This window comes from Saccopteryx leptura, chromosome 10, assembly GCF_036850995.1.
Source record: "Saccopteryx leptura isolate mSacLep1 chromosome 10, mSacLep1_pri_phased_curated, whole genome shotgun sequence".
Classification (NCBI taxonomy): Eukaryota; Metazoa; Chordata; class Mammalia; order Chiroptera; family Emballonuridae; genus Saccopteryx; species Saccopteryx leptura.
In genome coordinates, this window is record NC_089512.1 from 49765857 (window position 1) to 49787586 (window position 21730).

The 21730-nt window shown below is 44.2% G+C and overlaps 1 protein-coding gene across 1 annotated transcript in view; it reads right to left on the bottom strand.

The window, feature by feature from the left end:
• Window positions 1–21730, bottom strand: part of SLC6A11 (solute carrier family 6 member 11) — a 125439-nt gene that overhangs the window by 18307 nt on the left and 85402 nt on the right. Inside the window, exons 7-8 of the mRNA XM_066350729.1 lie at window positions 12783–12886; window positions 6741–6865 (exon numbers count right to left, since the gene is read on the bottom strand). Of these exons, the coding sequence (XP_066206826.1) occupies window positions 6741–6865; window positions 12783–12886 (229 nt within the window). The remainder of the gene's footprint in view (window positions 1–6740; window positions 6866–12782; window positions 12887–21730) is intronic.

The following is a 21730-nucleotide window of genomic DNA, read 5'->3' on the forward strand; positions in this document are numbered from 1 at the left end:
GCGCCCGGGCCATCTTTGCTCCAATGGAGCCTTGGCTGCGGGAGGGGAAGAGAGAGACAGAGAGGAAGGAGGGGGGGTGGAGAAGCAAATGGGCGCTTCTCCTATGTGCCCTGGCCGGGAATTGAACCCGGGTCCCCCGCACACCAGGCCGACGCTCTACTGCTGAGCCAACCGGCCAGGGCCGGGCTTTGTTTTTTTATTTGAACCTTTACTATCTTCCTCCCCAGGTCCGTCCCCCCCACCCCCCCACCTTTTAACACCACATACGGCCCACCCTACAACAATGAGCTTTTTCTATTTTCCTCTTGCTTTCTCCTTCTACTTTTTAGTTGAATGATTTCTATTTTGTAACAGTACACAGCATTTCTACATTAGTCCTCTATCATCCTCCCCACCTCTGTCTTAGTCTTACATGGACACTTACATACTTTCAGGCACTCACTATCAGTTCTTTTTCTGAAGTTTTCCCAGGCATTGGATTGCATGAAGTTCATCCTCAAATAGATTAGCCAGAAGACTAAAGACTGTAGAAGTCTCTAAGTTATTGTATATTGAAAATGGTTTTTTATATTCTCCACGTTTGATGAAATGACTAGATATTAAATCTGTGGTCCTGGCTGGTTGGCTCAGTGGTAGAGCATCAGCCTGGCATGTGGATGTCCTGGGCTCAATTCCTGGTCAGGGCATACAGAGAAGTGACCATCTGCACCATCTCTACCCCTCCACCTCTCCCTTCTCTCTCGCTATCTCTCTTTTTCCCTCCATACCTCGGTTGGAGCAAGTTGGCCTTGGGCACTGAGGATGGCTCCATGGCCTCATCTTAGGCACTAAAATAGCTCGGTTGCTGAGTAATGGAGCAATGGCCCCAGATGGGCAGAGCATCGCCAGGTAAGGGGCTTGCTGGGTGGATCTCGATCAGGGTGCACACAGGAGTCTGTCTCTCTGCCTCTCCGCTTCTCACGAAAAAAAAACATACATGATTCATATTTCATTTTCTTTTTTTTTTTTTTTAAATGCTGCTCCACGGTTGCCTTGTTTTGTTTTTTGGCTTTGAAAAGCATGATGGCAAACTAATTCTTTTGTCTTTGTAAGATATTTAATCATTTTTTGCCTGGAAGCCTTGAGAATTTTATCTTTATTTTTGAAAGCTAATGTTTTTACTAGAATGTAAATGGAAGGAGTTGACCATTGTGGGTTATTTTTCCCTAGTACCCAAGGAGTTCTTCAATTTTTTTATATTTACTGAGACCTACTTTATGGCCCAGTTTATATTCTATTTTAGTGACTGTTTCATATGCATTAAAAAAAATTTATTCTGTACTTTTTGGGCACAGTGCTTTATAAATGTCAATTAAGTCAACTTGGTTGATAATATTCAAATCTCTAGAGCTTTATTGATATTTCGTATAAAGGCACATCTTGTTTTATTGTACTTTGCTCAATTGCACTTCACAGGTATTGCTTTTTTTTTTCTTATAAACTGAAAGCAAGACCCTCCATCAGCAGAAAAATTATGACTCACTTTATTGTGATACTTGCTTTACTGTAGTTGTTGGGAACTGAACCCTCAATCTCTCCAAGGTATGCCTATAGTTGTTCTATCATTAGTGAAAGAGAGTTGTCAAAATCTCCAACTATGACTGTCGGTTTGTCTATTTTCACTTTTTAGTCTGTCAGCTTTTCTGCATATTATATTTTAAATCTCTTTCATCAGGTACAAACACTTTAAGGATTGTATGTCTTACTAATGAATTGCCCCTTTTATAAACATTATGAAGTATCCCTTTTTCTCTCTAGTCATTCTCATTGACTAGGAGTCTACTCTGTTTAATACTAATATAGCCAAACCAGTTTTCTTATGCTTATTGTCTGTATTGCATATATTTTCCTATTTTGTTATACTTTATCTGTGTCTTTAAATTTAAAGTGTGTCTGTTTCAGACAGCTTATAGTTGAGTCTTGCTTTTTTACTCTGATCATCTCTGCCTTTTAATGGAAGTATTTGGTCTATTTACATTTCCTGTAATTTTTGATATGGTCAGTTAGGTATAAGTCTACTGTTTCTTATTTGTTTGTTTTCTTTTTGTCGTTTGTGAGTTTTTTAGGTGTTTGTTTCTTTACTTTCCTGTGTTTGTCTTGCCCTCTTTTGGGCTAATCATAATTTTAAATATTCAATTACATTTCATCTATTAGCTTTGTAGCTCTGTTTCTTTTTATTATTTTCTAAGCAGTGGGGCCAACAATATGCATCTGTAACTCATCAAAATCTACCTAGAGTTAATATTGTGTCACTTTACATTGCCACCACCACTACACATCTGGGTATAACTTTTGACTCCCCCAAAACTTAACTATAGTCATCTTTAGGTATCCATGGGAGATTGATCCAAGGATTTCCCACAGAAACCCAAATCTGCACATGCTCAAGTTCTTTATGTAAAATGAAAATGGCATAGAACAATGTACACTGTCAGCCCTCCACATATGAAGATTCCCAATCAAGAATCAAAAATGCTATTTTTGCTAACATTGTTAAAATGTCCATACTGCCTGACCAGGCAGTGGCGCAGTGGATAGAGTGTCGAACTGGGGTGCGGAAGGACCCAGGTTCGAGACCCCGAGGTCGCCAGCTTGAGCACGGGCTCATCTGGTTTGAGCAAAAGCTCACCAGCTTGGACCCAAAGTTGCTGGCTCAAGCAAGGGGTTACTCGGTCTGCTGAAGGCCCACGGTCAAGGCACATATGAGAAAGCAATCAATGAACAACTAGGGTGTCTCCACGAAAAACTGATTATTGATGCTTCTCATCTTTCTCCGTTCCTGTCTGTCTGTCACTATCTATCCTTCTCTCTGACTCTTTGTCTCTGTTAAAAAAAAAAAAGTCCATACTACCCAAAGCAATCTACAGATTCAGTGCAACCCCTATAAAAACATCAATGACATTTTTCACAGAACTAGAACAAATAATCCTAAAATTTATGTGAAACAAAAGACCCAAATAGCCAAAGAAATTTTGAGGTAAAAGAACGAAATGGGTGGTATCACACTACCTGGTACTAAACTATACTTACTACAAGGCTATTGTAAACAAAACAGCATGCCACTGGCATAAAAAAAAAGATATATACATTAATAGAGCAGAATCCATAATCCAGAAATAAAACCAGGCCTATATGGTTAATTAATTTATGACAAAGGAGGCAAGAATATACAATGGGTAAAGATAGTCTGTTCAATAAATGAAGCTGAAAAACTGGGCAGACACATGCAAAAGAATGAAAGTAGACTATCTTCTTACACCATATACAAGAATAAATTCAAACTGGATCTAAGATTTAAACATAAGATCCCCAAATCACAAAACTCTTATAAGAAAACATAGGCAGTAAACTCTTTGACATTGCTCTTAGTAATATATAGATATATTTTTAGCTATGTCTCCATGGGCAAAGAAAACAAGAGAAAAAATAAACAAATGGGACTAATCAAACTAAAAAGTTTTAGCACACTGAAGGAAACCACCAATAAAATGAAAAGACAACCGACTGAATGAAAGAAGATATTCAACAATAATATGTTACATATGGGGTTATAGCCAAAACTTTAATGAACTCATACAACTTAACACCAAAAAACAAAACAAAAACAAAAAACAATAAAAAAATGGGCATATGACCTAATAGACACTTCTCCAAAGAGGCCATAGAGATTGCTAATAGACATAGAAAAAGATGCTCAACATCACTAACCCTCAGGAAAATGCAAATTAAAACCACAATGAGATACCACCTCATACCTGCCAGAATAGCTATCATTCATAAATCAACAAACAAGTATTGGTGAGGATGTGGAGAAAAGGTAATGTGTACACTGTTGGTGGAATTATAAATTGTAGCAGCCACTATAGAAAACAGTGTAGATATTCCTCCAAAAATTAAAAAATAGAAGTACTGTAAGACACAGAAATTCCACTTTTGGGTATTTATCTAAAGAAATCCAAAACACTAATTTGAAAAGACATACATCCCTATGTTCACTGTAGCATTATTAACAATAGCCAAGATGCGCAAGCAACGTAAGTGTCCACTGATAGAATATAAAGAAGATGTGGCATGCATACACACACACATGCATGCACGCACATACACACATAGGTAATGAAATATTACTCAGCCATCAGAAAGAATAAAAATCTTGTCATTTGCAGCAACATGGATGTACCTAGAGAGTATGATGCTAAGTGAAATAAGAGGAAAGAAACTCATAGATACAGCGAGCAAACTGATAGTTGCCAATGGGAGGCAGGTTGGGGTGGTGAAAAAGGTGAAGGGATTAAGATGTACAAATTGCTAGTTATAAAAACAGTCGTGGAGATGTAAAATACAGCACAGGGAATATAGTCAATAATATGGTAATACGTATGTATGGTATCAGGTGGGTACTAGATGTTCTTGGGGTGATCACTTGTTAAGTTATATAAATGTCTAGTCACTCTGTTGCACACATGCAACTGTATTTAAAAGATAAAAACAAAATTTTAATACTGTTTTCAATCTGTAGTTGGCTGAATCCACAGATGGAAAACCCAGGAATACAGAGGGCTATTTGTTGAAAAAAATCCACATATAAGTGGACCCAAGCAGTTCAAATCCTTGATGGTCTAGGGTCAACTATAATAATAAAAAGAGTAGTAGTGCTTTAGATATCCTAACTCACTCAACAGGAATTAGGGTGTGCATTTCCCAGAGGAGGAAGTGGATTCCCTGTGAGGGCAAAAGTCCTGCAGAGAAAGTAACACTCCCTCTGCATGTGGCTGCCACTGATTTAATGTGAGAATGGAAGTTTTGTGAAGTTCCAGGTGCCTTCCCCAAAATGGGTAGTAGGCTGGCATGGTCAGAGCATGAGCACTGGAGCCAGATGGCTGGGATTAAATACGAGCTCTATCCCTTCAAGTCTGGGTAACCTTAGGTAAGTGGCCTCACCTCTCCAAGCCTCAGCTTCCTCATCTGAAAAATAGGGGTAGCAAAAGTGCTGTGTGGAAAGGCTGAGCCAAGGAACACATGAGACAGTTCCTGTCCAGAGAGGGCACTTGACTAGTGAGAACATTGATCATATTAATATCCTCTGGCCTAGCTGGGACCCCTGATTTCAGCAAGGACTGTCTCTATCACTGATATACATCACCTAGAGGAAGGTGGACCCTAAATGGTCATGGAGCAGAGTTCAGCAATCAGCTTTCTGTTCTGATGTCCACACTTACCACCCTGCCCAGCTTGGTGTGCACACCAGACACAAACAGCCACACCCCAGACCTGGGTTCTCAACAGAGGCAGTGTGGTCCCAGAGGTTCCTGGGATTGTCACAATGAATGGGGGCATGACTGGCTTTGAGTAGATAAGGGGCAGAGAGGCTAGGCTCCCTGTGGTGCTCTAGACAAATTAGACATTCTTGAAGGTAAAAATCTATTTTAGACTTATCTGAGATTAAAATCTAACTCTGTCAGGTAAACACAAACTAGTTTTTTTTTTTTTTTTTTTTTTTTTTTTTCATTTTTCTGAAGCTGGAAACGGGGAGAGACAGTCAGACAGACTCCCGCATGCGCCCGACCGGGATCCACCCGGCACGCCCACCAGGGGCGGTGCTCTGCCCCCCAGGGGGCGATGCTCTGCCCATCCTGGGCGTCGCCATATTGCGACCAGAGCCACTCTAGCGCCTGAGGCAGAGGCCACAGAGCCATGCCCAGCGCCCGGGCCATCTTTGCTCCAATGGAGCCTTGGCTGCGGGAGGGGAAGAGAGAGACAGAGAGGAAAGCGCGGCGGAGGGGTGGAGAAGCAAATGGGCGCTTCTCCTATGTGCCCTGGCCGGGAATCGAACCCGGGTCCTCCGCACGCTAGGCCGACGCTCTACCGCTGAGCCAACCGGCCAGGGCCACAAACTAGTTTTGTACCTTTTAAATATGCATTGCATTTTTCCATAATTCAAACATTATGCAAATCAAAGGAAGAATTATTTACCATTTTGCACAATCACCTCAGCAGCAATAACCCTGCCTATAGTGTGTTTGATACAAACACACATCAATCTATACTTAAAGATGTCACACTCATGGTGAATCTACATCTAGAAAGGGGTGAGGAAGAGAGAGGCTCTTCAAGCAGTGCAAAGGCTCTGGGGTAGGAGGAAGTAAGCTATGTCACAGAAGTGAAAGAAGGCCGCTGAGGTGGGGCAGAGTGAGCATGGGGAAATGGAAGTGGATGGTGAAGCTGGTGAGGCCACAGGAGCTGGGCAATGCAGGGCCTTGGCACCATGCTCAGAGTTCAGCACTTTGAGAAGACAAGACAGGCTTTACATTAGAAAGGATATGTTCAGATTTACATTTTTGAAAAAATAACTCTGCAGGGTAGTACATAGAATGGAGGGGTCATAGTGGAGGCAGAAAGGCCAGCGAATCATCCAGGTTAGAGGTGATGGTGGCTTGGGCTGGTGGGGAGATAGTTGGGATGGGGAACAGTGGGTGGAGTGGAGCAGCATTGAGGAAGCAGAATCTACACAACGTGGCAATGCCTTGGATTCTGGAATGAGGATGTGCCAAGGTTTCCCTCCCAGGTATTTCCTGGGATTCTTGTTTGAGGACAGACAGTGGGGCCATGCTTGAGACCTGACCCAAGAGACTGAGCTGAGGAGAAAGATAATATTTTCATTGTAACCGTCACTCAAAGCCTCCCTGACCTTTGGTACTTACCTGACTCTGCCACCTCGGCAATAGGCACCCCCTGCTCATATGCCATGAAGCCCAGGACCGAGAAGATGGCAAAGCCAGCCACAAAGCTGGTGCCGCTGTTCAGGCAACAGAGCATGATGCAGTCCCTGTGGGAAAGCAGTGAGAGGGGCTCAGGTCAGAGTGGATGGCACAGGCTGGAACATTTTGTCTGAGCACCATGGCTGTCTTGTGTGAGAGGCAAGGCAGTGAAGGTACAAACAGCACCATTTGCCTGATGAAATCCTTGTGGTTCAGAGAGGTTAAGTGGCTGGCCTATGGTCACACAGCTTCTGCTGCACTTTTAAAAGATTTGTAGGTCAGAGATGAGAAGCATGGAGAGGAAGCAGGAAGGGAGGGAGGCTGGCAAGTGGGAAAATACACAACCAGTAAGGAAACACTTGGAGACAAACCAGTGCTCCTTCAAATCCCTTGTAGCCCAGAAAATGAGGGAAAGCAGGAAAGGATTGATTTTCTGGGAGCTCAAAAAGCAGGACAGAATAGGCCTCTAGAAACACTGTTTCTCAGCCAGGGGAGCATTTCCAGGCTTCACACTGGAAGCTCCCCACAGCCACGGGAGAAGACACCCCCACTCCACCAGCAAGCTTTTTTTCCAGAGCAGCACCCTACAGACCTCACTCTGTCCCTGCTCAGTCCCTGCTTTGCTGTTCTTTCCAGGCTGAGCCCTTTACAGAGAGATTATCGAAGCAGCGACTGTCCCCTGACTTTGGGAGAAGCTCAACAGCAAAGAAATGCCAGTAAACAGCCATGACTCAGGAGAAATCACACTACAAATGACTATGCCAAGATGAAGAAGATGGATCCCTCAAGTCCCACCCCCTCCAACCTCGAGTCCTGCATCCTCATGAGGCCAAGGCAGGGAATGAGCCTCTCAGGATCTCAGCTGCTGCAGATTGTGCACTTGGGAGTTAATCTTACAAGATGTGCAATGCTCTACTTCAAAGGGAGAAGTTCCCCAGTGACTTGTCCAACCCCCTGCTTGAAGTATGACCAGCCTGGAGTGTCCCTGTGGTGGTGGCCAGCTGCCTCTGCTCACCTCCTTCCAGGGTGCTTTCCCCTTGCCTGAAGGCTCCTGCTGCTTACAGGGTAAGAAGTTCTCATGTTGGGTTTGACCAACATCAGCCTTCTCTAATGAATTTTAGTTCTACCCTCCCAAGTAACCTGGGCTCCTTCAGACTCTGAAGATAGTAGCCTTATATCCCCTTGAGCTTTTGTTTTCTCAGTTAAACGTCCCAGTTCCCTTACCAGTTCCACGCCCTGCTCATGATCTGTAATACACTCCAGCTTGTTCAGCCTCTCTTCCAATGTCATGGGAGCACTAGACTCAAGAAGAGAACTCACCTCTTCTTCTCCTGATACCATACTTTTTGTAATACAACCAACGGGTACACAAATGTTGGTGACTGTAACATCCTGTTGTCTTGCAATGACACTGAGAATCAAGAGCATAGTGGTGAGAGCATTAGACTGGGGCTTAGGGTTCCAATCTCCCTGCAATATCTCTTCTCTGGTCCTGAAAGCACCAGCTAGAAGACAAGGTGCTTGGGTAGATTGAATCTATTGACTCTTGGGCCTTGTGATAGATTAAATCACTTTCCAGCAAGTCGTTGTTTCCCCTACCTTCCTCCTCGGGGTGAAGTATATCTCTCTGCCCCACTGACTTTGGGCTTAGTTGCATGACTTGCTTTGGCTAATGGACATTAGCAGATATGATATAGAGGCTTCAGATATACTTGTGTGATTTAATTTGTCCTTTACCCCTTCTGTGATTGTCCATGAGAAGAACTTCCTCAGGAGAACTGCTGTTCCTGCAGCCTGAACCCAGAAGGTAGCCACATGGACCACCAGACTTGAGCCTGTCCTGGATTCTGGAGCCAAACCCATTCAATCCACAGCCCAAAGGAGAGCTTCCTCAGCTGAATAGCAGATTTGGGCACAATAAAAAACAAATGCTGGTTGTGGTAAGCCGCTGAGTTCTGGGGTTGTTTATTGCACAACATTGTTGTGGCAGTGAGGGACTGATACAGGTTCCTTTAAAGAACTCTTCCGGCACTGTGGATACAGGATGGGCTGGTAGGCCTGAGGACTTTATCTGCAAGCCTGGTGTGCTTCTTGAATAGAAGTTCAGCTTGTTCCAGGGTAAGGGCAGAGTTAATCCTAGGATTGGAATAAATCTGTTCTTTATGACTGTTTCCTGACCCTGACTTATTCAGCAGCAGGAAATGAGGTGGCACTGGTCAGAAAAGCACTTTCTCCATATACTCTACATTCTAAAATTCTGTATAATTTGGATCCGCAATGTGTCCAGTCATGTGCTAGGGTTTGTTGAACACTGTGTCATGATATTCAGAGGCTGAGGGAGGAGCAGCACACACTCCGGTTTCAGTCAGTTGGTAGTGGAGATGCACATCCCTCTATCTCAGACACCAAGGCCCACGCTTTTTTCTAGCAGATACACAAAAAGTATGCTCCCTAACAATCAAGACTTCCAAATCCCGACTTGCGGACAATTGTCTCTGGGCATCATATGGTTGCTGAAAAACAAATGTCCCTTATTGCAAAGCCCCCATCTTGTTCCAGGGGCCTCACAAGAGGTTTCCTCACACCACAGGGAGGCTCTGAGCAGACTGAGGTCCCTTCCAGCCCTGTGTCTCACAACCCTACCCTCAGAGTACCCACACCTTCAGGGGATGGAGTATATCTGCCTGCATTCTTAAGTGACAATTTTCCCCACCTGGTTTGTTCTGTCCCTATCCCTCTAATTTCTCCCCTACATGGCACCTTCCAGGTGAAAAGCTTATGTAACAAGTTCTGTGAAGTTGGCAGCAGCTGAGCCAGCTTTGAAGACCTCCAGAAGCTATTATGCTGTCAGAAGAGAGGGTACTAATTTACTCCCTCTGTGGTGGGAAAACCTGCTTGCAGAACAATTCGATTTGACAATGTCACCTAGGGGACTGAGTTTCCTCTGCTAATAGAAGGAGGAGAAACCTGCCTGTTGGATGGAGAAGCAGAAGGGATCATCGGTGACTGGCATATTCACCCACTTGCTCTGTGGGAAAGAAAGTTGCTGCTGTCCTGAGACACAGCCTGACAGCAGGAAGTCTTGGACAAATCTGTGCCCACTGCTGTAGTTGGGAAAAGACTGGTCATTCCTGGTAGTGAGAAATAGGGGTGCAAGAACCAGAAAGGCCCATGTTCAAAGCCACATTCCATCACTGGCAATGTGATCACAAGCGACTTACCCTTGAGCCTCAGTTTCCCCATCTGTATAATGGTGGGGCCCTTCCAAGCTTCCTTCCATGTCAGCCAGCACCATGCTAGGCTTGAGGGATGGTGGCAAACAAGAAGACCCAGCAAGTGTCCTCATGAGCTGACAGCCTAGCTGGGGGTGAGACAGTGACCAGGTGGCTCCCACAGGGACCAGCACAGAGGGCCTGCATGAGGCTGCTGCTGTGCTGATAGCTGTAGGCAGACAGCATCCTCTCCCAAGTCCAAGGAGGATCACACTGTACCTGGACGTAAGGTCTACTGTGCTGCTCTCCCTGTCCCATGACCTTTCTCCTCTGTCCATGGTTACCATTTTGTATTGTGGCTGACAGAGTGCTTTATCCCTCACTCCCCAGACCCACCTCCTCGTGAATGCCATGAAGGTAGAAAGGATTTTCTGGTCAACCTGGTCTGACCTTCCACCTCTCAAGTATGCCTCTGCCCAGCCATACCTAATGACCTCTCTGCTCAAAGGCCCTCAGGAACAACACAACTTGTTGCCTAACTGTGTACTGGATTCCACAATAGCCTTTCTTTTCAGCATGTTAGCCCCTTCACTTTCACTTCCTCAGAGCCTCAGTTTCCCCAAGTTACAAACTACAGACTTGGACTATGCCATTCTGTCTGTATCTCCCAAGGTACCAATTCCCGTGTCTCACCCTTAGTAGACACACAATGCACACGGCTGACTTAATAAATGGATTAATAAGGTGATCATGCAGCTAGCTTACTGAGAGGATGCTGCCCCCTGACCACCAGGGAGGGGAGAGAGCCTAGACATTCAGTTCTATCACCAATGGCCCATGCTTTAGTCAATCATGCCCATGTAAGGAACACACACACACACACACACACACACACACACACACACACACACCCCAAGGGAAAGGGATTCAGAGAGCTCCCAGGTTGGGGAACACACAGAGATTCAGGGCGAGCGGCACACTCATAGAGGGCATGGCGGCTCCATCCCTGTTCCCCGTATCTTGCCCTCCTCCATCTGGCGGTCTCTGAGTTACAGCCTTCTATAACGGACCAGTAATCTAGTGAGTACAATGTTTCTCTGAATTCTGTGAGCTGTTCTAGCAAATTAATCAAACCCAAGGTGGGGGTCACTAGAGCCTCCAGTCTATAGCTAGTCATTCAGAAGCACAGATGACAACCTGGACTTAAAGTTGGTGTCTCAAGGGGGGACAAGGGCAGTCTTGTAGTCTTGTAGGACTTGGCCCTCTCCTTGTGGAATCTGATGTTATCTTTGGGTAGATGGTGACAGAATTGAGTTTAATTGAAATGACACCCAGCTGTGTTTGAGAACTGCTTGGTGTGGGGGGGAAATTACACACACTGAAATTTTATTCCTAGTTTTAGAATAGTTTCCTTTTAAACAATATTTGAGTCTTTAATCAATCTGATGCTTATTATGGTGCATATATGAGACAAAGTATGAATATATCTACCTTGATTATTTCCCCCAAATACTTATTCTGTCTCAGAACTATTTGCTGAAAAGCCTTCCTTTCTCAAATAATCTATGACCAGGGTTCACTTCGTTGCCATTATTACATGAGTCTTTATACTTGAATAAGGAGCTGTTGGACTCTGAGATGGAGATGTGCTGCTCAGCCATCCCTGAGTATTCACCTACTGTGACCAGGCACTAAGCCAAGGGTGCAGAGATCTCAGCAAACAAACCATGGACCTCGACTTAGAGACCAGGTTGTACATTTCTTCACCATGCACTTCTGGGTGACCTTGGGCAAGCCCTTGGCCCTCTGTGAGTCTCAGCCTTGCAGCAGAATTCAGACTGCTAGCCTGAGAGGCCAGGCAGTCAAATTAGACAGCCTCGGGCTCACATCCCCGTGAGTCCCCTCCTGGTGCTGGGTGTGGCCAGCTGCAGAAAGCCAGACAGGGAGGCCCATCAGTTTGAGGGGCAAGCAGGGCACTGGCCATTTCAGGTGGGTCAGGAATGACCTTACCATCAAGTGAGAAGGGGCAGGAAGCAGGTTTATGAACAGAAGGCAGAAGAACAAGGCCCCTGGTGTCAGAAGACCTGGGTTCAAGTCCCAATTTTGCTACTTACTAGCTATGTGACTTCAGGCAAGTCACTTATCTATCCTAGGAAAAAGGATGAGATGGAGGCCTGGGTAAGATTCTAGAGTCGCCCTGGCTGGTTGGTTCAGCAGTAGAGTGTCAGCCGGCGTGTGGAAGTCCCGGGTTTGATTCCCAGCCAGGGCACACAGGAGAAGCACCCATCTGCTTCTTCACCCCTCCCCTTCTCCTTTTTCTCTATCTCTCTCTTCCCCTCCCACAGCCAAGGCTCAACTGGAGCAAAGTTGGCTCAGGGGCTGAGGATGGCTCCATGGCCTCCGCCTCAGGCACTAGAATGGCTCCAACTGCAGCAGAGCAATGCCCCAGAGGGACCGAGCATTGCTCCCTGGTAGGCATGCTGGGTGGATCCTGGTTGGGTGCACGCAGGAGTCTGTCTGCCTCCCCACTGCTTCTCACTTTGGGGAGGGGGGGGGAAAGATCCCAGAGTCGATTGGTTGGAATATACTCTGATCACATTTGTTATTTTCCTAGCTTCTTCACGGCCTACTCTTTGACCCTGGGGCAGGGAGAGACTGAGAAACAGCCCATCTGTCTGGCCCTGCAAGTTGGAAAGACAGACACCAGCTAGCGAGGCAGAGTGGAGAGCTCTCGGGTTTGGTGAAAAGTTGGCTGGGCTAGGGAAATGCTCACCTGTAGCAGTTGTTGTTATAATTGTTATAACTTCCCAGAGCAGTCAGACAACCCAGGCAGATGGCATAGGAGAAAAAGATCTGCGTTCCAGCATCTACCCAGACCTGCAGAAAGGCATAAAGAAGTTGGCACAGAGAGAAGTCAGATGGGCAGTGGCCCTGTTCTCCAAAATCCCTCATCCACACCCACCTTCCAATAAGACTAGACAAAGGGATAACCAAACTTCCTAACCTCCTTAGGAATGTGCTTTTTAGAAGTTCTATTCTTAGAGACTAGTTGGTTAAATATAAATTTCCTTAATTAAGCCTAGAATTTTTCTGAGGTTATGGATAATAGTTCATTGAATATTAAGAACTTGGATGTTTAGGTCCCTGCACTAGCTGCGTAACAATAGAAAATGTACTTAACCTCTCTGAGGCTTAGTCTCCTCATCTGCAAAGTGAAAAAATAAATTTCACTTTCAGGAGTATTGAGAGGATTCATGCAATATGGAACATAGGCCCCTGGGATCTGGAGCATGCTCATTGTCATCTTTAAACCAAATGAGTGATTCTTCTTTGTGATTAAGACTACCATGAGAAAACTGTCATAGGGTTCCTTCCAAGGGAGCACTAGCCTAGCTGACCGGAGCACAGGAAGCAGCACGGAAGGGACAGCAGGAAGCAGGTAGGTCCATCACATCCTTATCACCTTTCAAAAGACAGCATATAGGCTTCTTATGTGGTACATATGGAAACTATTTTCTTATTCTCTAAGTTCCCCTCTGACAAAAACTGCTGTAGACAGCATAACATGCATAACAGGAATTACAGTGGCTTTTCTGATACTTTCTCCCAAGCTCCGTTTGAGCTCCTAGAAGTTACCAAGGAAAACTCACAATGAAATTCCAAATGCAACTGATGTTTCAGAATCAAGTGTCATCCGGAAAACAGGGCTTTGCACTAAATATAAATACTAGCAAATATTTATTCAACACAGTGTGCCAGGCACTGGTGCTGAGTCCTGTATGCATTACTGCACTTGAATATTCACACAACCCTATGCAGTGGTTATTTTTATTAGCCCCTTTTATAGCTGAGGAAACTGAAGGACAGAGAGGCTGAGTAACTTGCTCAAGACCATACAGCTGGGAGTGGCAGATAAAAGTTCATAAAGACTCACCTCTTGAGAAGCATGTTTACCCAGGTCCCAGAATTTCAGAAATCCTCAGGTTTAACTTTCCACCCTACAAAGGCTCTCTTCTGAGTACTTCTGACCGAATAGTTTCTACTTGATTACTGTTAGTGACAGGGAGCTCACTATCTTATTATGTAGCCCTTTTCTTCTTTAGATAATTCTGACCATTAAAACATTTCTTAAAATGAGAAGAAATCTGCCTGACCTGTGGTGGCGCAGTGCATAAAGTGGCAACCTAGAATTCTGAGGTTGCCCGTTCAAAAAGCCCCAGGCTTGGCTGGTCAAGGCACATATGAGACGCAACTACTATGAGTTGATGCTTCCTGCGCCTCTCTCCCTCTCTTTCTTTTCTCTCTCTCTCTCCTATAAAATCAATAAATAAAATCTTTTTTAAAAATGAGAAGAAAACTTCTTTCTTTCCTGTGTTTCTAGTCCTGTAACCACCCAGACCACATCTATCCCTTCCCTGTGGTAGCACTTTGAAGATCTGAAGAAAGCACCAGTGCCCCCTGGGTCCTACAACTCTCCCTTTTCCTCTTTCTTGGGGATCTGATTACATGGTATGGGTCTGTCTTCCCTGAATTTGCTTGATTTTGTTAAATAATTCAACAAATATCAGAATGAAGATACTATTGTTGCCTTTCAACCTACAAAACAAATGCTTTCCCCTCCTCTATCTAACACAGGGTCCTTGGGTTTGGTGTTTTGGAGCTAAGTGAGGAACTCAGGGAGAGCTCTTTCATTAAGTGTGTGTGCTGGGTGTGAGAAGGGCCCAGAGTAGGTTGAAATATGAGGAGGAAATGAACGTGGAGAAGGAGGAAATAAAAAAACTTTTTCAAGAAATTTTGCCTTAAGGGGGAGTTGGAAGATAAGGTGGTAGTGAAATGGTTAGTAAAATTTGGGGAGGATTTCTTTTAAATGGTAGAAACTTGAGGAAGCTTAAATGTTGATAGGAAGGGTCCAGTGCAGAAAAAAGGGTTGAAAATTTAGGAGAAGACTGAATACGTTTTTAAGTCCTTCTCCTCTGTTTCCTTGTTTGCTATCTCAGTGGATTCCCTTGACCCAAATTAACCTGTGTTGGCCATCAAATCCACAAGAGAGAAAATATATGTAATTTGCCTTGAAAAAGGTGAGTTCCAAGGTGCAGGGGCAATGGTGGGGTTTTCAAATCTTAAAGGCCAGTAAAACACATGGCGAAGCAAAACACAGTACAGCTGCTGACTCAGGGAACAAAACCATATCACAAGTGATGCCCGCAGGAATGCTCAGCGTTGCTGGAGTCTCACGCTTGTTTTTAATGCCTCTGCAAACTGGAATGTCCCCCTCCCAGGCCAGAAAGAGGAGCTCCCAGCCCTGTGGAGAGCTGGTTTCTCTATCAAAACTGGGCCCCATGGCGAGTGGTCCCCCTACCCTCTGCCAACATGGTAAATAAACTCTCAACTTGAAAACACCAAAGACAGCTTTCCATTCACACGGTCTCAAAGATGAGCCCCTACCATGATTTTTTACTTTCAGGGAATTTTTCTTGTCATTTGATCACTGAGCACACACGTCAACACTAAAACAGACATTTGTTGTTTCTGTCCATCCAGCATTCATCGTCTCTTTTCATGTGATAGCACCCCAAGTTTCCTTTGGGAAACCACCTCTACCCACTCAGAGATAGCTTCAGGGATGTTCACATGACCCATGTCTGGCCAATCAAAGCCTTTCTCTTGGCCACAATGATTGGGTCAGGGATGAGCACATGATACAAACCAAGCCAATGAAACTCAGTTCTGTGACTTTAAAAAAAAATTTTTTTTTATCTTTTTCAGTATTCTTTGAAAACATAATTTTATTTATTTATTTATTTATTTATTTATTTATTTATTTATTCATTTTGTGGCAGAGACAGAGAGAGTCAGAGAGATGGACAGATAGAGACAGACAGGAAGGGAGAGAGATGAGAAACATCAATTCTTCATTGAGGCTCTTCGTTGGGCCTCCTTAGTTGTTCACTGATTGATTTCTCATATGTGCCTTGATGGGGGGGGACACTACAGCAGAGCAAGTGACTCCTTGCTCAATCCAGCAACCTTTGGCTCAAGCTGGTGAGCCTTGCTCAAATCAGATGAGCCCATGCTCAAGCTGGCAACCTCGGGGTCTCGAACCTGGGTCCTCCATGTCCCAATCTGACGCTCTGTTCACTGTGCCACCGCCTGGTCAAGCTGTTCTGGGTTTTTTTTAGTGGAGTCATTGCAAATGGGATACATTCTTCACCATGAGGGAAGAGAAGGGACTGACTCAAAATACAGCCAACACAGAGGAAAGCAGAATCTAGAGCAGTGGTAGTCAACCTGGTCCCTACCGCCCACTAGTGGGCATTCCAGCTTTCATGGTGGGCAGTAGCGGAGCAACCAAAGTATAAATAAAAAGATAGATTTAACTATAGCAAGTTGTTTTATAAAGATTTATTCTGCCAGACTTAGCAAAAATCCAAAATAAAGTACTTGGTAAGTAATTATTATTTTATGCTTTAACTTGCTGTAACTCTGCTTTATAATTTTATAAAGTAAAGTTACTTCCTTACTTTATAAATCACCATTACTGTGGAACCGGTGGGCGGTTAGAAAATTTTACTACTAACAGAGATACAAAAGTGGGCGGTAGGTATACAAAGGTTGACTACCCCTGGTCTAGAGCAAAGAAAGACGATATTGGTGATGTGACTTGAGTCACTGGGTCCAGCCATACCTGAAATAAGACCTACCCTAGAACATTTCAACCTCAGAGGCCTCTTTTTCTTAGGTCAATTGAATGGAATTGCTGTCATTTCAAATGGAAAGAATTCTGACAAATAGCAACATTAAGCTCTTAGAAAAGTCCCGAGGCTTTAAGCCCAAATCCTTCAACCAATCCTGGATTACTAATGAACCACCATTTGTTAAGTGTCTTCTGTGTGCAGAACCCTGTGGCAGACTTTGAAAAGGTACTATACCATTATATATAGCACTCCATCTCTGCCTGCAGGCGAGATAAAACATTCAGAGAACAAGGTACCTGGTACCTAGGTGTGGTAGATGAAGGAGAAGATTAGCATGTGCTACAGCAATCAGAGAAGGCTGTTTGGAGAAGGCAAACCTTTCAAGACTAGAGAAGCAATGAGGATATGTTGGGCCTAGAGGTTTATGTGAGAGGGGAATGTGTTCCTGAATGATTATTTTCCCTCTTGCTTCCCTACCTCTGTAGGAAAAAGCCTGCCATTTTTATTCTGATGGTTACCATTAAATCAACACCTTTACACAATACCCTTAGCCCTCCCCCTTTTTGGCAACGTCTGCTGGTTTCCTACCATAAGGAATTTTGAAATTACCCAGTAGCCTCTACTTCTCATCCTTCCCTTTCCTCTAGCATCTAATTTTAAAAAACGCCCATTTGTTTCCAGTCAACACTTAAAGGCAACCTGTGAATTTATTCTACTTTTCATACACACATTTCATTCTCTCCTAATTTTTAATACTTATACTGTATCTGCATTAACAGAACATTCAAGCATTAAATCCAGTCCTCCTCACAGCTATTAATTAGTATGAGTGCTATCGTCGATTATAAATCTAATGCTCACCCTAGCCTTTATGTTTATACCTCTCTAGCCTATAGCTTGCTTTCTAGGAAATGGTTCTGGAAAGGCTCATGGGAAATAATATTTCCCTGTTTCTTGCATGTTCTTAATATCTGATTTGTGGCTTTTCATACTTGACTGTATATAACATCCTTGGTTCTCTTTTTCTTATCCTGAGAATTGTGAATATGTTGCTTAGTGTTGCTGTAGACAAGTCTGATGACACTTTATTTCCCCTTATAAAGCATTTACTCTTTTTGGCTGAATGACAAATAGGATTTTTCCTTTTTCTTTAAAGTCCAATAATTTTATTAGAGCATGTCTTAATGTTGACTATTCTGGGTTGATTTTTCCAGGCATATGGTGTATATTTTCAAGATGCAAATTCAAATCTTCTCTCATATTTGGGGGGGGGTCTGTTTTTAGTTTATGTTCTCTTCCATTGCTTTGGGTTTCTTTAGGGGACTTGTTTGTATGTCGGATCTTCTTTGTCAATCTTCTATACCTATCACCTTTTCTTGCATCTTAAAAAAATAATCTTCATTTCTGAAGATTATTTTCCTCCCTCTGTCCTCTATTTACCACATGATATCCATGATATCTATTCATTCCTTTATTCCTTCTATTTAGTTATTGCTCTTGAAATATTTTTTCCTTTCATAAACCATATTTTCAAATCTTCTTTTTGTCTAACAAGTTTACTTATGGTACTGTTTCAAAGCATCTGTTGGCTTAATTTCTTTTAGCAGTTTTAAAACATTAAGTTTCAGTGTTTAGATGTATCTTTGTGGAATGCACTCATTATCTGTAGGAATGTTATTCTGCTCATAATTGTTTTTCTTTTCTTTTTTTTGTATTTTTCCGAAGCTGGAAATGGGGAGGCAGTCAGACTCCCGCATGCGCCCGACCAGGATCCACCCAGCATGCCCACCAGGGGGCGATGCTCTGCCCATCTTGGGGTGTCGCTCTGCTGCAATCAGAGCCATTCTAGTGCCTGAGGAAGAGGCCACAGAGCCATCCTCAGCGCCTGGGCAAACTTTGCTCCAGTGGAACCTTGGCTGCAGGAGGGGAAGAAAGAGACAGAGAGGAAGGAGAGGGGGAGGGGTGGAGAAGCAGATGGGCACTTCTCCTGTGTGCCCTGGCTGGGAATCGAACCCGGGACTCCTGCACGCCAGGCCGATGCTCTACCACTGAGCAAACTGGCCAGGGCCATAATTGTTTTTCTTATAATAGCTTTGCATGGGATTTTACCACAATCTTTTTCTGTTGCTCATGTGCAGGCTTTTTCTGTTGCTCATGTGCAGGTTGAGATGCACTTTTCTGTACTCTTAGAAGAGTGTTTTGTGTAGAGGAATAGGGATAATTCAGGGTAGATTCTTTTAGCCTCATAGTTCTTCTGGTATTACCAAAAAGTCCTTACTATTATGACTGTGCAGACAATACTTCCTAAAATTGCTCTCTATTCCACTCCTCCACTCTTATTCAAAATTTCTCTTATTGTGTCCTCTAGTGTCTCTCTCTTCCTCAGTTTGGACTCTACTTCCAGGGATTTCTTCTCAATGTGTGGTTCTCCGGGCCATGGAGCCTCAGCTGGTCAGTCCCTGAAGACCGAGGGCTCAGACCTCTGCTCAAGCTTCCCCCATTCTTCAACATTCACCTATGACCTGGAGCTTGCAAATGTCCCTCCTAGTTTGGGCTGGCATCTTCAAATAGCTCCACCAAGCTTATACTCCCAGAGTCTTCTCCTAAGGGTGAGTACACATTAGAGATTTTGAGGTTTCCTGGATCTCATTCTTCTGAATTCCCTTTGCCTTCATCTTCATCTCATCCCACAGAGTTGATATCAGGCAGATATTATTGCTGCTAATGTTTTGTCCACACCTGCTCACAAAGAAGCATGCTATGTTTTCACAGTGAGTCTGTATCATTAGATTCCTTAAAACACTGACATTACCAATATGTGTCTATGTTCTCAAACATATGCCTATAGTTGAGAAAATGCAACAGGGCCCCAACTGTCAGCCTTTCCCCTCAGTCTAGAAAAGAATAAATCAGCTCATCAAGAATGTTTATTATCAGATCATTACTGATAGGCTATGCTGGATTAAACAATAAAGCCACAAATCTCAATGGCTTAGCATAATAGAAGTTTATTTCTTGCCCATACAAATCCAGATGCAGATCGTGAATGGGCTCTAGTGACCCTGCCTTATGATACTTCCATGTCAAAACAGCCTATGCGGCAGAAGAACAGAACACTGGAGGTTTACTTTGGAAGTTTTTAAGAGCCAGGCTTGGGTGGTGGTGCTTATGTCACTTCTGCCCACAGACCATTGACCAGAGTTAAGTCACATGGTACCAACCTAAATGCAAGTGAGTCTGGGATATGTAGTCTTCTCATTTACCCAGGAAGAGAAACAATAAATGGTAGGTGAACACATAGTATTATTTCTGCTACAGGCATTATCCCAAGTCTATTTCATCTAAGGCTACTTTTTTTTTTTTTTTTCATTTTTCTGAAGCTGGAAACAGGGAGAGACAGTCAGACAGACTCCCGCATGCGCCCGACCGGGATCCACCCGGCACGCCCACCAGGGGGCGACGCTCTGCCCACCAGGGGGCGATGCTCTGCCCCTCTGGGGCGTCGCCATATTGTGACCAGAGCCACTCTAGCGCCTGAGGCAGAGGCCACAGAGCCATCCCCAGCGCCCGGGCCATCTTTGCTCCAATGGAGCCTTAGCCACGGGAGGGGAAGAAAGAGACAGAGAGGAAAGCGCGGCGGAGGGGTGGAGAAGCAAATGGGCGCTTCTCCTGTGTGCCCTGGCCGGGAATCGAACCTGGGTCCTCCGCACGCTAGGCCGTAAGGCTACTTTTTTATTCACCAGGTATTCCACAAACACCCAGAGATCAAACAAAATCATGGTAGCCATTGGAATGATTTGACAATAGAAATGAGAGGCTAATAAAACAGGCTGGAAGAGCACTCATGAGCTCTTTCTACGAGTTTGGCAATCCCTTGAGACTGGGAAACATGAGATAACATTTGTTGAAAACCTCCTGTGCACTCAAGGCTTCCATGTACACAATCTCATAGTTTACAGAACCATGTCACTAAGGTAAGTATTATCACCCCCATTTATATATGAGAAAATGGACCGATAAAAGGTCTAATAGCTATTAAGGGAGAGAGTGAAGTTTGGACCCAAGGCCAAACTGGTTCCAGGTTTTACAGAGAAGTATTGAGGCCTCCTAGTATGCCAAGCAGGCCTGGAGCCTCAGCTGATATTTAAACAGCTCTGTGGCTGTCAAGTTAAACAGGACAAAGGCAACCCCACCTCAATGAAAGGAAGACCAGGCAACTGAGCCCCATTGACCAGCATGTCCCAAGACTCTACAAAGGGGGAAGCTCAGTGCAGAAAGGGCTTCCTATTTCTCAACACATTTTGAAGAGAAAATAGTTTCCACAAAACAAACCCTAAGGAAGCTGGGTCAGTGGCTGAGAAACGATCACTCCCTATGTTCTTCGGCAATGAATGGGGGGCGTTCTGGCAGCGTGGCGCAGCCGGCCGTGGGCAGTCCACATTCAGTTGCAGGACAGATTTGCATGGGAACAAGGGAGTGGAGCCCCTTTAGAAGAGAGGTGGTCCCACCCTCCAGCTTTGGGGCAACTTCATCTCATTCAAGGCAATTTATTCCAATGAGACCTCGTGTAAAGTAGGAGTAGAAAGCAATGGCTCAATGTAACCTGCCTTTATAATTAGATGCTCAGGGCCCACCACAGGGCTGCATGGAGTAGGTCTTCAATGATATTAGCTGGGAGAGTTAAAGAAGGATGGATGAACAAGTACAAATTCTTCTCCGCTTATACTCAGAAGCTACATTTATGATGATAGCTGCTCAATATATGCTGCCCCAGTCCACACAGACATCAATTTACAGTTTACAAGGCACCTTCTTATGTCCTGTGACCCACAGCTGCCCTGAAGTGGGCAGCATTATCCTCAGATTAGAGACCTCTGTGTATATAGGTAGAAACACTCTTTACTTTCTCCCCACATTCTAACTTTGACCACTAAGTAGAATATCTAATCTCTTAGAAGTTTAGGGCATTTGGGGGGAAAAAGCTTCATGACTTTTTCTCAGTTCAAGAGAAGTGACTTACCTGATT